Source organism: Oncorhynchus tshawytscha, linkage group LG06, assembly GCF_018296145.1.
Source record: "Oncorhynchus tshawytscha isolate Ot180627B linkage group LG06, Otsh_v2.0, whole genome shotgun sequence".
Taxonomy (NCBI): domain Eukaryota; kingdom Metazoa; phylum Chordata; class Actinopteri; order Salmoniformes; family Salmonidae; genus Oncorhynchus; species Oncorhynchus tshawytscha.
This window is the reverse complement of record NC_056434.1, coordinates 46,162,878-46,179,925: the sequence shown is the minus strand read 5'-3', so window position 1 is coordinate 46,179,925 and position 17,048 is coordinate 46,162,878. Positions and strand designations below refer to the sequence as shown.

The following is a 17,048-nucleotide window of genomic DNA, read 5'->3' as shown; positions in this document are numbered from 1 at the left end:
GTTTCCTCATGTGGCCAAAACTCAATAGCGCACAAGGACCCAAGTGGTAAATATAAAGATCCAGTCTATTTTAAATTTTGGAGGCCCAATACACTTCAACGTTGTGATGGAAAAATTTTAGTAAAATGCATAGAGCACAGAATTAAAAAGCTATTATCGCATATTATTCAACCTAATCAGATAGGTTTTTTACATGGACAAAAATGTGGAGATAATATAAGGCAAGTACTGGAAACAATAGAACACTATGAGAAATCTGGGAAACCAGGCCTGGTTTTCATAGCTGACTTTGAAAAGGCTTTTGATAAAGTATGATTGGAATTTATATATAAATGCCTGGAATATTTCAATTGTGGAGAATCATCTCTTATACAATGTAACTTATACAAAAGTTATGTATAGTAACCCTATGTGTAAAATAGTAAATAATGACTACTTCTCAGAAAGTATTCAACTGTCAAGAGGAGTAAAACAAGGTTGTCCACTATCAGCATATCTATTTATTATGGCTTTCGAAATGTTAGCTATTAAAATCACATCCAACAATAATATGCAAGGGCTTAGAAATCCAGGGCTTAAAAACAAAGGGGTCATTGTACGCTGATGATTCATGTTCTTTTAAGTCCACAATTTGGATCCCTCCACAGCCTCAGAAGATCTTGATACTTTTTCTAACCTCTCTGGATTACAACCAAATTATGATAGATGTACTATGTTACGTATTGGATCACAAAAAAATACAACTTTTACATTATCGTGTAGTTTATGACATGGTCTGACAGTGAAGTGAACATACTCGGTATTCATATCCTGAAAGAAAGAAACGATCTCACTACAATAACTTATAACAGAACATTAGCAAAAATAGATAAGATCTTGCTACAGTGGAAAGGAAAATACCTGTCTATTTGTGGAAAAATCCCCCTGATTAACTCTTTAGTCATATCCCAGCTTACCTTTTTGCTTATGGCCTTGCCTACACCTAGCGAACAGTTTTTTAAATTATACGAGCAAAAAATTCAATTTTATTTGATACGGCAAGCCAGACAAAATTAAACAGGCCTATTTTATATAATGAATATGATTTCGGAGGGCAGAAATGATTAAATATGAAAGCATTAGACCTCTCACTAAAGGCTTCAGTCATACAGTTATTCTTAAATCTGAACTTATTTCAGCTCATGAAACATGGGACCAACACTTTACATGTTGCGTTTATATTTTTGTTCAGTGTAGTTTTAATTAGTGTTCAGCGGCGTGTCGCCCAGGACCTGGGGGGCTGCTGGGTAAGAGAGTTTCCCACCACACCACGTCTTGCCTGTCACCAACCCTGATGGGCCCTAACCAAGACACCGTTTTAAAGGAGGTTTTTGTGGAGGCCAGGAGATAAGAAATAGTTGGGATGTCTGGGTCTCATGCAAACTGCCTTCTGCATAATGACAGACAGCTCCACACCAGGGCCTCCCTGTGGGTTCACACCGAGGAAACCTTTAATTACAGGAGTGGAGGTCTGACTGAAAATGTTGCTATTCTCAGGGCCAGATTTAAAAAATGTAACTAACTTGGAGCTGGTTTCTTGTGTTTTCACTGGGGTTTTATTGTTCAAAAAACTTGCGGGCCCAAATAAAACCAACCGCAGGCCAAATTCGGCCGCGGGCCACCAGTTGGAGAACCATGACCTGAAGGAAATGCACCATAAGTCTCTAGAACCAAGATTGAGACAGGTTTACTGTATGGCAAACAAAGTCTGCACCTCAGATCGATGGTCTAAAAAGTTGAAAATGTGCACTTAAGAATAAATACCTACTGATGGGATTGTCGGGATAAGATGAACCGTGAACCTGGGTGGTGGTGTGCCTGGCTGCGATTTCAATACACATTTTGAAGCAACCACATCAGCACATACTGCAGAACAGACACAGATGTGTATTTTTCACTATGCTTATAACTGCAGTGAGAAAGTTGAAGTGAATCCTAGTGTATGCAGTTCCTTCCAGCTTACGATACCCATTCAAATGATTGGGGCCAAGAGAATCAAAGTATATAAACTTAGATTCCCTATAAGTCCCTGATATATTACATAGGAGAGCCTAAGCGCTCATACATTAGACTAATAAGAATATAAACTATGGTAATGTCTGGCTGCAGACATCATGTGATCTATATACTCCGAGTCTCTTAAAGGGAAATAAAAGTTTAATTAAAAAAAAGTGTTTTTTAACTTAATAAAACAATTAACATGTTTCAAAGCCAAAGATGCTGCCACCCTAGAAATAACATGTTCATTCACCCTTCTAGTAATTCTAATAATATGCCACCTCCTACAGAGTGATTGGGGCAGAACCTACCTGGCCCTCTAGGTCCTTGCAGGAGACGGACGGAGTGTTGACATAGGAGCTGACTGAGGAGCTGGTGTTGATGTCGTCTGTGTCGACGGTGTCACTGATCCCACTGCTCACCGAGCTGCTGTCGTCCCAACTGGGAGCGAGGAACACAGAAGAGAGAAAGAGTATGAGTTTGAATGTCATGTGGTAGGAGTCCGTAGCGAGAAAGGGGGAAGACATGATAGACCGAACGACAGGGAGAAAGCAAAAGACACTGTAGAGCAGGGGTGTCAGACCAGTCCCCCCCCCCCGTTATCAAAAAAGAAGCTTGTTCAGGCCACTTCTCTCTCTGTAGTTGATTATGGTGACTTGTTGTATATGCATGCAACCTCCTCCGTCTTACAGAGACTGGACTCTGTTAATCATAAGTCCTTGCGCTTTATTACAAATGCCAAGTCACTCACCCACCATTGCACCAAATTGGTAGCTTGGACCTCACTTTATATGCGCATAAAGATAAATTTGTATGTGTTCATCTACAAAGCCCTTTTGGGTAAACTCCCTCTTTACCTCTGTAGTCTGGCCTCCTTCACCACCAGCAGTCGCCATACCCGGTCTGCTAGGTGGTTGCTACTTAAAGTCCCCAGGACATTCACAGTATTAGGCAAGACTGCCTTCTCTTTGTGTGCAACAGACACATGGAATAGTCTACAATCCATGCTTCATCTAGATTATGTTGGTGCCACTGATTGAATTTAAAATATTGATGAGAGACTGTGACAGAGGAGTGTAAATGCTTTTTTTTTTAGGCTGGATCATGTTGTTGTATTGTATTGTTGTATGTTTTAATGATGTCATATATTGATTGTTGCTGCCTTCTTGGCCAGGTCTCCCTTGAATAAGAGACTCTGAATCTCAATGGGTTTTTTCCTGGTTAAATAAAGGTGAAATAAATCAAAAATAAAATCAGGGAGGTTCTGAGGGTGGAACTTAAAATGTGTTATATGTCCTTGTCATCAAAATGTGCCCACCCTGTGAAAATTCATGGAAAAAAATAACTGTCATGTAAAAAATAAATAAATACACATTTTTATCAATAATCATTTTATCAATGAGCTTAATGACATACAGCAAAAGAAGGGACAGAAAATAACAGGATCATTTCAAACTGAGCGTTATCAACAGAAAAACTGTCTCTGTGGCTGCGCTGCTCGTAATCAACTCGACTGCTTCCCCTGCCTGCTGTTCTCCACCAGCAACAGCGTGTGGACAAGAGCCGGTTACTGCGACTTGAACAACTAGCCCACAGCACTCAATAAGCATGAGAAATCTGTGCCTCACATCCAGAGCCAAATAGCTCTGAAGAGATTCAGTAGCTCACCGCTAGATCTGCCATTGAAGAACAACGGAGGATGACCATCGGCATGCACAATATGCAAAGGTAAACGAGAACCGTGAGATTTTGAAAGACCTAGCTAATTAATGCTACATGCTACATGCTACCTAAACAGGAGATGACATTTCGTGGCAACGATGAGAGTGCCAGCTCATCAAACAGGCCCAGGGGCAACCATGTGGAACTAGTACATGCCTTAAGAGCGAGCTGAAAAAGATGAGCAGTTAGCAACCCGTCTAGAGACGCCACCGTGTTTCATTTTTGCTCGCGGCCCATGGAGTTTTCAAAGAAAAGCTCTTCTGTGTTCTGCAGAACCAAAAAGATGAATATCGGTTTCTGCCGTACCTGTAACGGCGGCACAATGAAAGAGCTGGAACGGCAGCGACAAGACTTTGATTGTTTCTATGAGCGATTCAAGCAGAAATCCAATGACCTGGGCCTGGCAGAAAGCGAAACTCGTAGTAAACAGCCGATCAGTAGAGAGGGGGCGAATCTACTACTACATGCTGGACAATATTAATGTTCAGATGAGAGCCAGGTTTGACCACTTTGGTGACTTTCATTTCATTGGCTTAGAGGACTGCAAATAAATCGAAACAATGTCACAAATTTCGACACCAGCAAACGAGACCCTGTCAAATTATGCCAATTACTTCGATTTCGTTTAGACTTAAGGAAGATCTCGTCGGATTGTGCAGTTAACAAATGGTACAGGACAAATCACACAGACGGCTCCTCATTTTTTTCTTCCAGCATGACCAGACACAGACTGAGTTACTGCAGCTGGTGCTCACTATACCAGCCACAACAGCATCCGTTGAGAGGTCATTTTCGCCGCTGAAACGGATAAAGACATACAGTCGAAACCGGACCGATAAAGGGCGACTCTCATCCCTTGTCATCATCTCCATTGAGAATCGAGACCGAGAGACTTTTAAAACGGAGGGCCAACAGGGAGGAGTTCTACAGTTCAGTCGCTGATGTCTTTACCCAGAAGGAAAGAGGGAGGGAGCGCCCACTACTATAATCACATTACATGTCTATTGTGTTAGTATATATCTCAATCAGTAGCACCGACTACTAGGCATTTAGTGTGTGTAGCGCTGTCTACAAGTAGCCCTACTCGCTGGCATTTGGGTCGCTGTCTGTGGTGCTGAAAGTTGCCTGGTCGTGCAGGGCAGTTGCGCATTAGGGCCTGTGAATGTGTGCCTAAAGGTTGTTCCGCCTACCTGCTGCTGTTTGATGGTTGGTTGTGGTTGTTTGATGGTTATCTTTGTGATCGCGTCATACTGAAAAACAGCGTAGCAACAAATCCGCTTTATGGGTGTGTGCGTGCGTGTGGAGTGAGTGATAGACAATAGAAAGTGTCGCCCCGGCCTCGGACCTGACCGCACGTCACTGTTTGCTTCGACGACATTAGCAAGCTGGGCAGAGTGAAAAGACTTTAGGCGTAGGCCCGTTATCCTTTCTTCACGGTGTCAATTTGTTTCAGCCATTTCAACGTCGATTCAAATACTCAAACCACCCGCGGGGCCTTGAGTTTAACACGCGCTGCAGAGAGACAGAGATACATTAATGAGACTGGACAGGGTAGAAAGAAGAAAAGAAAATCCTATTATTCTCCCTATTTTACCAGGTCTGTTGGCCAGAGACAGCATTCCCATCATGCCTGTGACGTTAGGAACGTCTCCCTCCAAATTCCTAACTAGTTTTAATTAGCGTTCAGCAGAGTGTCTCCCAGGTCCTGGGGAGGGGGGGCTGCTGGGTAAGAGAGTTTCCCACCACACCACGTCCTGCCTGTCACCAAACCTGATGGGCCCTAACCAAGACACCATTCTAAAGGAGGTTTTTGTGGAGGCCAGGAGATAAGAAATAGTTGGGATGCCTGGGTCTCATGCAAGCTGCCTTCTGTGTGATGACAGACAGCTCCACACCAGGGCCTCCCTGTGGGTTCACACTGAGGATACCTTTAATTACAGGAGTGGAGGTCTGACTGAAAATGTTGCTATTGTCAGGGCCAAAGGCTCTATCTGTGTGTGAACGGACTTAAAGATGTGTGTGTGTGTCTGCGTGCATGTAGATGTGTGAGGAGTTTATCATCCACTAGTCTGTGTGACAGAACCACTCCTTTCACAGTACTCACAGAGGTGTTGAAGTGTGGAGGGAGTTGGGTGGGTGGGGGTGGGGGGTTCTCTTTATGATTCTAAGTTCACACGGATCAGGACACTCACTCCTTCCAAGTCTGCCTGTCTGTCTATCCTCAGTCTCCCATGCCAGTGTGATTGTTGCTGAGCTAACCAAAACAAACTCGGCCAGCCACAGCCAGACACTGCTGAGTGTTCCCTGTGAGAGCATCAAACACCTCAGCCAGAAGCAACAGACCCCTCAATTCACAGGTCTACTCTGTCCACTGTCTCAACTAAGTCCAACCCTTTCAGTATAGTACCACGTTTACTGTGAGGAATATAAAATGGTCGCAGGGGGAAATCAGAGTCCATAGATGACCATAATGAATGATGAACTGACTCAACAGTAGTTCTAAACATCACCCACAGGTTCCAGTCTGGCAGGTAGGTGGGCAGAGGTTTGGCTCTAATCTAACACTAGCCAGGCTTGGGTTGCAAAGCTACCGGTAAATTTACCAAAGTTACCAGAATCTTCAGTAATTTGGCTAATTAACCAAAATCTATGGCAATCTATCGTATTTGATCATTTAAACTTGAATAACCTACTTATTTGTTATTGATATATAATATTGTCCATAAGTTTGTAACAGATAGAACATATGATTCAAGAGAAAATAGCACAATTAATGAAAAAAGCATCTTATTAATCAACAATGCCAATATTTTCAATTAACTCTGCAACTCTTCCATTGACATGGTGAAATGAGGTGTGTAGAAAATAACAGATAGGATAATGATTTAGGATAATGTTTTACAGCTTTGTCATTCTATTTTGTATTTTAAAATCATCTTATTTAATTATTTCATATATTTTACATGTGATAAGGCCAGACAGGGGGCCAAAGATAATCACAGACACCTGCGATAATCTGAAGTACCCAAAATGGCCACTAGATGTCTTGTGATAGATTACATAAAATCCCACATTCTGGTAGTTTACTGGTAAAATGTGAAACTTTCCAGTAATATTCCCTCCCTCTGCAACCCTAAGCCAGGCACAGTTGCTACATTTCCATTGAGGATTTACCACAATGTTTTACCCAAAAGGCTCAGACTTTTCTGTTTCCATCTACATGGGCTGGCACCGGTGTCTCCCTAGGCCATGGCTCCGGCGGACCTACTCTAACTTGGAGCCAAGGCAAGTACCCTGGGTACTTTTCAGCTTGCATTTACATAACAATGTCTAACTGTGAACTTTAACACCTTCTCACAAAGCAACAGTCTTGAATGATGCCGAGGTTGTTGATTCTGATCGCCAGAAGTCTTTAGTGTCACACTCCTGATGGAAACACCATAACACTAGAGCTGGCATTAACATAAAACACTGGCGGCCCACTGGAGTGGGGGTAAGTGTCAGTGGTAAAGCACCAGGTGTGTTCTGCTGGCCAGATGCCTGCCCGGTGTCCTGCAGTGCCCAATCCAGCCCTTGTTTCACTGCACAGGTCTTCACACACACACACACACACACACACACACACACACACACACACACACACACACACACACACACACACACACACACACAGAACTCCACACCACACAGAACTCCATCCACACAGCTACACCAAAACAATTCATCTTTTCACTGAGCCAGGGCCGAGACATGCAAGACAAGGCCAGGGGCTGGAGTGGGGTGGCAAAGGTGGAAGAGGTCCAGCACAAAGACACAGTCACTCAGTATTCAGAATGTCTCCCTTCCTCCGTTTCAGCTTGGGAGAGTTCTACTGTATACTTTATGGACTTGTGAGAACTGAAGTGGTCAAAACAATATACATATTTCAGATGGACCCATTCTGCTTCTAGCCACCCAGCACAGGACTAATCATGGCTGGTGGGCTGAGGTTCAGACAGGTTACGGTTCACCCTTTGCTATGCTATCAACCCTGACTATTTGTTAAATGGAGGAGGGAGTCTCCTGGGGGTGTTCTAGGCTGTGAGTCAGAGATTGACTGGGGGTAGAGTGAGCTCTCAACCCATGTAGGCTGACTGATACTGTAGCTCCTCCGGGGCCTGGGGGAGATATAGGTTAAGTACAGGTTAGGCCCTCCCCTCCCCGGCTCCTGGTGCTGCAGTGCTGCTGTCTCTGCTTCCTCCAGTCTGAATAATGAGCAGAGACTGGAGCTGGCAGGGTACACCTGGTCCCTAATCAACATCGCCCCTAAGCCACCATTAGTCACTCACTCACTCACTCACTCACTCACTCACTCACTCACTCACTCACTCACTCACTCACTCACTCACTCACCCAGACACTTCACTCTCTCTTTCTACATCCCATCTCTCTTCCCTTCCCTCCTCTCATTTCCCCCTGACTGGGAGATTGTCAAAAATGTGTACTTGAAAAGAAGAAAGATAACCAATATATTCCATGACCGGAAAAGGATGTGAAAGACTAAGGTGGGAAGTTGGGAGTCAAATGAGTTGATATTGTTGTGTTTGTTTAGATATTAAAGACTGGAGTCTCTATAGAGCGAGTTGGGGGTGGTGTGGCGGCACACACTGTATACCCCCCTGTTTCTGTGTGGCGAATGCAGGATTAGAGACACAGGGCCCCAGAGGAGTGAGGGGATCAGTGGACACTCTCTGGGACAAGACATTGGGTGACTTTGGTCTGAGAGGCCAGTGGAGGGAAGTGAGCCGAGCTCAATCCAGAGGCCCCCACACCACACTGCCCTGCATGTCCACTCTGTTTGGTCAGGGTGGGAAGAAATTAGTTCTACTAGACTTCTCACCCCCTCAGCAATATATTCAAAGCTGTTGCCAAGCGATGAACACCTAACTCCAAGCTGCTCAAGTCATTACACAGACAAAAGTGCCACATAACCGTTTTATACTTGCTTTTAATAAAAACAACACCATAACTATAATTTGATAACAAATGATATTAGAATGGTTGATTGCTGACATAAAAAAAGCCAGTCTGTCAGTACACTAAAGCAGACAGATTAGGGAGAAAACAAACCAGGCAAAGACAAACCCACTGGGCACACCGCGTCATTTCAACGTGGAAATATGGGTAATTTTCGGTTGAGACGTTGATCAATGAAATTTCAACCTTTATTCGCCCAATCAAAAAGACTGGCAGAAGCTTGTTGAATTCCCAATGTATTATCATTATTCACCACCAGACTCCAATAGAAAAACAATGTCTGATGTTTGGTTTAGCTGTCATATAAATGTGTTATCACTGCACTTTCAACCATTTCAAAGCAGAACAAAATTCTAATTGGAATACAGTGTCAGATATTTCTGTATTTATACAACTTAATGTGCTCTCGCTGTGCTTCATCTAATACCACAACTGAATGACCTGGATCGCAGTTGAGATTACATTCAAAGCACATGGTGCAAGTGATCAATGCCGTTCGGGATTCTGCATAGATACTTGTATTGTGAAGATCTCCACAGAGCTGCGACCTTTGCATGCTATCTTGAACATGTACGCTTTTCTATGATAGCATAATATGATTTTTAGAGTTACAGTCACCTCAAAATGTGGCCATGGATGAGTTACTCATTTTAATGTTGAATTAAAACTGTTACATTAGATTCACACACTAGGCGTAACATAGTAGATGTAAATCCGGGACAATCCAATTGGTGTGATATGTAACATTTGGTATGGTTACATAAGACGAAAGGTTGCTTAATGCAAAAACTAAAGGAGGGTGGTTGGTCGGTGTGGATGGATGGGCGTATAACGCGAACGTCTAGCAACCCAAATTGAGACATGGATTGTGTATGTGTGCCATTCAGAGGGTGAACGGGCAAGACAAAGATTTAAGTGCCTTTGAATGGGATAATGTTCCCCCTAGCTTCCCCGGCACTGCTGCGCAGAAGAAATATCAACCCACACAGAGAAGCATGAGATTGAACTTGAGAGTTTTCCCCCTTAGTTAACACTATCAACGTTTCTCTTTACTGTAGCAACTGTGATCGAATCAACGCAATATTAGCCAGTTTCAATGCAACACACCGAAACAAAATGAACTATGCAAGAGATTTTGTTGTAGGCAGAAGGCATCGGAGTAGGATTCTGTTGCATTGACAAGCAGGACTCAGCCAGTACTCCACACATACCGGTGTGTATAACCAATCAGAGCTGCAGTAGGCCTGTATGCAAATAGACCATTGCCATATATGGATCTGTGCCATTCACTTTGAACTGGACTGTGTTTACAGCATGAGTGGTCATGAGTTGATGCGCTTGTTTTGAGATCAAAGCAGGAGCTGCACGTAGCAACGTGTGCACATTTTGTTCATATCCTTTGCTAGTTAGTGAGTTATTAGGTCGGTTATAGATCATTTGTAGTCAACAAGGGGGGAGTGATTGCTTCCTACAAGAGCACAAAGCGTGTACATTTCTAGACACCTTTGGAAAGCAAGTCAGGTAAAGAGCTTTTTTTTGTCTAAAAGGGGCAGTGTTGTATTTTGAGACGGTCTTGAATAAGCTAAGTAGCCAATAGGCAGAGGGTAGCATAATTTGTCTGATTCTCTATAATAATGGTATGGGAATAATGATGCATTTTATTTTGTAAAGTGGTTCCTTGCAGCAAACAACAATTCTCTGGAGAGAATTGCTTGTGGCAGATTAACGAGTGCATGTTTCACATGGGATATCTGTTGCTGCTAAGGAGTACCATCTGCATTGATAGCCGTGCTTGCTGTGGATCTCGTGAGGACACCTGCACGGAACTGCCATACTTCGCTGAGGGAATATCTACGAGTCGTGAGGTGGGGTGCTTCGGGACTTTATGTGTGTCGTCATTTCTTTTGAGCTCCAACGCGCGCCGACGGGTTTAAGCACACTTGCAAGTCGTTTGGGCATAGGTTGTGAGAAACCATTGGGGTTTGATTCCTTTTATTTCTTTTGATGTGGTACATTGAAAATGCAATCATATAGACCTTGAACCTTATGTCTGTTCTATCTGAAGTTAATACTCTCGTTGTCATCACCCTAGTGAGTTTACAACAGGGATTCTTCTTGGAGACGTCCTTCTTAACTAACATCCGTTGAGATATTCTAAGTAAGGTCATATCGTGAGAGTCAAATTCAAGCCTGGTGAGAGGGTTACACTAGCAAGCAAGGGATAAGGATGCTGCAAGCCAATATGGCAATGGAACATTTCGAACAAACGACTGGCTTGCGTCCATAGATACCGAACAAAATGACTGAACGACTGGGTGTCGTCTCTGGCAACCGAACCGATAGATCGAACGACCAGCCGGCTTGGGTAGCAACCCTAGATTTGTGTCGGGACTATATCTTGTGGAAGGATTAAATAGTATGAATATTGTCATAATAATAAAGATTTGAATGAAAATATGTAAATCATTATTTGTATATGTTGGTAACTCGCTGTGCAACAGTAATAATGCCATCGAAGGCGGTGTTTGGAGGATATATTGGCACGATTTGCCGGCCCTTGACTTCGTCTCTGGCCTAACAGCACCCGTGCCAATATATCCTCCAAACAACGGCTTCTCGGTTATTATCACTTAAATAGCCACGGTAGCCTACTTGACCACTCTCTGAAACTGTAACTCAAAGCGGGTTCAGCCTCAGTGTTCACAGTAAACACGCGCTGGAAGTTGCACAGAATTTTCACAATGTCAAAAGTTTGTGCTCAGCAGACCGGAAATTTGCTCAGTACCAAATAAAATAGAGGGAACATTGGTAGCAGGTACCAGGCGCACCAGTTTGTGTCAAGAACTGCAACCCTGCTGGGTTTTTCACACTCAACAGTTTCCCTGTGTGTGTCAATAACGTTCCACCACCCAAGGACATCTAGCCAACTTGACACAACTATGGGAAGCATTGGACCCAACATGGGTCAGCATCCCTGTGGAATGCTTTTGACATTCTGCAGAGTACATGCCCCGACCAAATTGAGGCTGTTTTGAGGACAAAATGGGAAGGAAACTCAATATTAGGAAGGTGCTCTTAACGTTTTTAACACTGTTTGACTTACATTTGGTTACATTTCATTTTTCTCTGTTAAACCTTCCCTTTGGAATAACTTCAATAGCAACAGTGAATCTATTTAGTTATTAAGAGATCTCTCAATAGTCATTCTCACGACAGCACATTGGTAGTAGTCATTGACAAATATCAATGCCGGGCTACGTTAATACCCTGGATGGGAGACCAAATGGATAGCTGTAGATAGATCAACTCTTCAGTAGGAGGTGCTGCCCAGCCTGTTGTTTTTTAGCAGATATAACATCGAAGACCTGACGTTGATTCAAAGGCACAAATTCAACATATTTTAAACAAGGTTTGTCTATGTTGAAAATTGGTTAGCATTATGTTGTTGAAATGTCATCCTCAAAACAACCGTGAATGACTTTCTGCAAATCCAATGTATTTTCCACACAGATTCTACGGCACAATACGTTGACAAATTACGCTAAAACAACGTTGATTCAACCAGCTTGTGCCCAGAGGGAAGCTCTCTGTAACCGTTGTCTGTAGGCCTTCAGTCAAAAATCACTCAAAAGGAGCAACACTGTTTAAGGACAATTTGCATGCATGAATAGGAACACGTGGCCTGATATTAAGCGATGCGCTACATTCAAGGATAAATTACATTTAGCTGCCATTTTAGGAGCTCCTGTGAAGGTTTTGTCACATATTCACTACGTCTAAAAAGAATCCATTAAAACAAACATACCTGTAAAAATGTATAAGAAATGTACCCGTTTTAAACTCCAACACAAAATTGTATAGCTCCACAACACCACAAATAAAGAATCTCTATTCTAATCTCACACAAACAAGACAATGATAGTGAGCCAAAGCCAACTCAGACCCACATGGCTGTGGTCCTGCAGAATTGTCTCTGTCTGTCTGTCTGTCTGTCTGTCTGTCTGTCTGTCTGTCTGTCTGTCTGTCTGTCTGTCTGTCTGTCTGTCTGTCTCTGTCTGTCTGTCTGTCTGTCTGTCAGTCTGTCAGTCTGTCAGTCTGTCAGTCTGTCAGTCTGTCTGTCCATACCTGAGAAAGCCAGCAGCAGTAGCAGCCCACTGTGATATCCCCCTGGCTGCAGTAGGAGCTACTAGGAGCTCGCTGAGGGAAGCAGCTGAAGTTGGACTGACTACACTTCCCCCGTCCTACTCAGTCCTCCGCTACAGCACACTGACTGACTTACTGACTGATCTCTCCCCTGCAGCGAAACAGACAGCCACACACACACACACACTGGGAGGGGGGCTCACACACACAAACACACACACACCCTCAGAACTGCCACAGAGGGGAGTAATCTGAACTGGGAGCAGAGTTAACCTGGGAAGTACTTCAAACACCCCTTCAGCTTCTGAGTCACCATCCAGACAGCCAAGTCAGAGCTGATAAAACAGAACAGAACCTGTGAGGTCCTTCAAACATAGGTAGGTAAGCCTCAGATCTCAGAACAGCTTTACCTCTGAGATGTTCAAACAATAATAAGCTTTTAACATGATCTCAGAACAGCTAACCTAAGAAGCGCTTTAAACCCACATTTGTCCAAACCAAATGCTTTTATTTTGCCAGGTGGATGGTGCGTATGCTTGGGGGGTATTTGAAAAGACAACAAGCCCAGGAGGACACGTTGGTGGATTTTTCTAAGCCAATCTAAATTGTACATTCCAATGAGGCTCATTTTCTTTCCCTGCTTTCCCTTAAAAGGATTGTTCAGGGTCATGTCCCCGGGTCAGGGATCAAGTTTTAAAAATGGCTGACTCACTAACTCAGAGGAAAACATCAACATTAAGCAAGAAAGCCAAACCAGCCCCCTGGTCATGTTCAATATCTCTCCACTTTCCAGTGATATTCAAGTGACATGCATTTCACAAAGATCTTTAGAATGACTGAAAGTAAGGTGGTCACCCAGGACTGTTAACAAACTCTAACAAGCTGACTGACCCATATTTTAAATTCGCTTCATAAGCAGAAACCAACAACACACATATAGCAGAACCGCACTTGACAAGCATAAAATATCAAATGTAGTATTATATTTATATGCATGTTTTTTTTAACCCACACAACAAAAAGTTGTCATCTAGAACGTAAAACGGTTCTTTGTCTGTGCCTATAGGAGAACCCTTTGAAGAACCCTTTTTGGTCCCTGGTAGAACCCTTTTGGTTCCAAGTAGAACAGTTTTAGGTTCCAGTAGAACTCTTTCCACAGCGGGTTCTACATGAAACCCAAAATGGTTCTACCTGGAACCAAAAAGGGGACAGCCTTTAAGAACCCTTTTTTCTAACAGTGCATCATAAAACGGGACCGCTATACATTTAGCTTCAGATTCAGTGTGTAGAGGGAGGTTGATTGGCACATTCCAGGCTAGCAGGCTAGCAGCCCAAACCTCTGAAGCCAGTCGTGTGTAATGGCATGGCTGCCTCAAAGCCGGAGGACTGCCAGGAATTCAGCAGAACAACAAATCTCTCGACGGACTCAGTCTCTCTCTCTCTCTCTCTCTCCTTCTTTCTCTCGCTCTCTCTTTCTGACGCGCGCGTCTGTCTCTCAAATGAGTGTAGTAATCAAGCAGCAGAGAAATGACACAATTTCCACTGTATTCTGTAGTTTCAGCTGTCCTGGGGAAAAAAACATTCCACTTCTGAATAAATTCGGTTCCGAACGAAAAAGAAATGAAGAAAAAAGACATTGCTGACAAGCTGACCTAAATATAATTAGCTAAGTCAAATTGTTTCCTTTTCTGAGCATGTGCAGTACCTTAAGTAGTCCAGTTTCTTTGCAAGCTATTGGCTGCTAGCTGCTACCAGCAAAACATTTGACCCAGAGTGATCATGTGTTATGCGCTCCTCTGGCCTGGTCCGGCTGTGATTTCACATCTCTGATGTGAACCCAAAGCCGAGTTCCCTCTCCTTGTTCCAGTGTTACTCTGCTGAGGCGGTGGGAGCTGGAGTCGGACTGTGGAATAGCAGGTCACAGGGCGGAGTAGTGCTCTACACATACACACACCCCACACGCAAAGTTACTCAAGCAGACATACAGTGGGGCAAAAAAGTATTTAGTCAGCCACCAATTGTGCAAGTTCTCCCACTTAAAAAGATGAGAGGCCTATAATTTACATCATAGGTACACTTCAACTATGACAGACAAAATGAGAAAAAAAAATCCAGAAAATCACATTGTAGGATTTTTAATGAATTTATTTGCAAATTATGGGGGAAAATAAGAGGCTCCTCTGTCCAAACATAAACACACACACACAATCAAAGCTCAAAATGCAGCTCAAATCCACAACATGACATGCCACAATAACAAACGCTGATAGAGTCACACTAGCGTTGAGTGTTCTTTTGTTATCGCGCTCTCTGAGTGTTGAACATTCTATTGCGTCTGCAGATCAAGACGCAGGGAAATGACAGAGAACTTCATTCATTTCCACATTAAATCCACTTCCATCATCCATTGCTCCAGGTGACAGAGTACGATTTACACCTTCCCTTCCTTGCTTCCTTTTCACGCCGACTCATTTGCATGCCAATCGGCTGCAGGGTGTTATTCCTCTCAAGCATAATTAAAGACTATTGTCTGGAGCACTCAATTACCACAATTTAGGGTGTGAAACGCCTCTATTTCGAAACACTCTGACTGAAGGGCCAAACACAATGTAGTTTCACATCAGCGTGGCGAGGAGTTTGAAGAGGCCTCTCTTCCTATCCACATGACATGCTGTGGTCAAGAGCTGAGCTGTAACAAAAAAAAAAGCTATTTTCATTCATTGTTTTCCGTATAGGCTTGGCTTTCCATCTGATTCTCATACAACAGCCCAATCATGTGCAAATATATCTGCATCCATCCATTCAGCCGTCAGCGAAAAAGCATTTTGATCGCCGATGTTCCAACGCATCGCTTGTGTTGATCTTGCTCTGCCAAGTGGTGGTTTCTTAACCAGATGAACAGATAAAACACGTTGTCCCATCGCTCTTCCTCTCTTCCAGATGTTGTGTTTGCAGAAAGCCCCCCCCATTGCTGTATTAGTAGCTAAGCCCCCTCATAGCCAAGACTCACCAGACCAGACACAGCTCCTGGGGACGGGCATGTAACACAGCCAGCAACACATCGCTAAATCACTTTCACACCACTCTGGACTCCTCTATCTCTCTGGTTTAACTCCTAGACAATAAAACAATGTGGTGTTTGTGTTCACGTAGTGTTTGATTTCAGCCAATATCTCACACCGTGTCCTAAACTAAATCACATGGGCCGCCTTTAACTGTGTCAACAAGTGGCATCTGCTCAGAAGCTACTGACGTGAACTCCATAGGAGGTCGTCAACCTTTCGTAGCCGCTCCCCGTGTTCCAGCGGCATAGTGTCATCCCTAGAGAACCAAGGGAGGTCCTTCACTTCTTCCCAGGGCGCAAATCACATGGACATAAAGAATGCTCATTCTCGCCGTAAGTTCTCACACTTTCTGCTTGTACCGTTAGAGCCCAATGACACTGCTCACTTATTTGTTGTGTAGTGTGGGCTGTTCCTCTGGTTTTCACAGCTGGACTTCTAGCTTGTGATTGGGTAAGAGAGCCAGTGGGCCACTCCGAGATCATAACGAATGGCTCACCGTTCATCAACATTTACACGAGATAGGAAGTCTTCAATAGCAAACAGGCCCGACTGACATCCCGTCCGATCACACCGACCCTGACAACGTTCGCATTCCTCCACATCACATTTAAAACATGACAATTCACATTAATAAACACACAACAAAAAAACACTTACTCCGCAGCTTACATTCTCCACTTTGTTATATTGTTCTCTGTATCCAGTTTGTCCCTTTGCGTTGCAGACAGCCTCTCATTCCCACTGCATGCATAACAGAGCAGAGCCGGAGCCCTGTCTGCACACCAAGAAGCTGCACTCAACAGGTAAGCAGCCCAGCAGACAGACAGCACGGTCACGACGACAGCCCTCTGCCAGCCACCCAGACAGCCACCCAGACAGCACAGGGTTATCACTGATCACTATCAGCCCTCAGCCCAGACAGACAAAACCGGAGGATTCTAAGCTATCAGCATTGTGCTCCCCGACAGACTGGAGTGGAGCCCCTCCCTGCTAGTTCTCTCTCTGGCTGAGGTGTGTGTGTGTGTGTGTGTGTACAGTCGAGAGTCCTGGGGCTAGAGAAATGAG

At 43.8% G+C, this 17,048-nt stretch overlaps 1 protein-coding gene across 9 annotated transcripts in view; it reads right to left on the bottom strand.

The window, feature by feature from the left end:
- LOC112252617 (neuron navigator 2-like) overlaps window positions 1-17,048 on the bottom strand; it is a 107,872-nt gene that overhangs the window by 42,677 nt on the left and 48,147 nt on the right. For all 9 annotated transcript variants that reach the window (XM_042323307.1, XM_042323313.1, XM_042323308.1 and 6 more), the window contains one exon: window positions 2,349-2,478. In XM_042323307.1, the coding sequence (XP_042179241.1) occupies window positions 2,349-2,478 (130 nt within the window). The remainder of the gene's footprint in view (window positions 1-2,348; window positions 2,479-17,048) is intronic.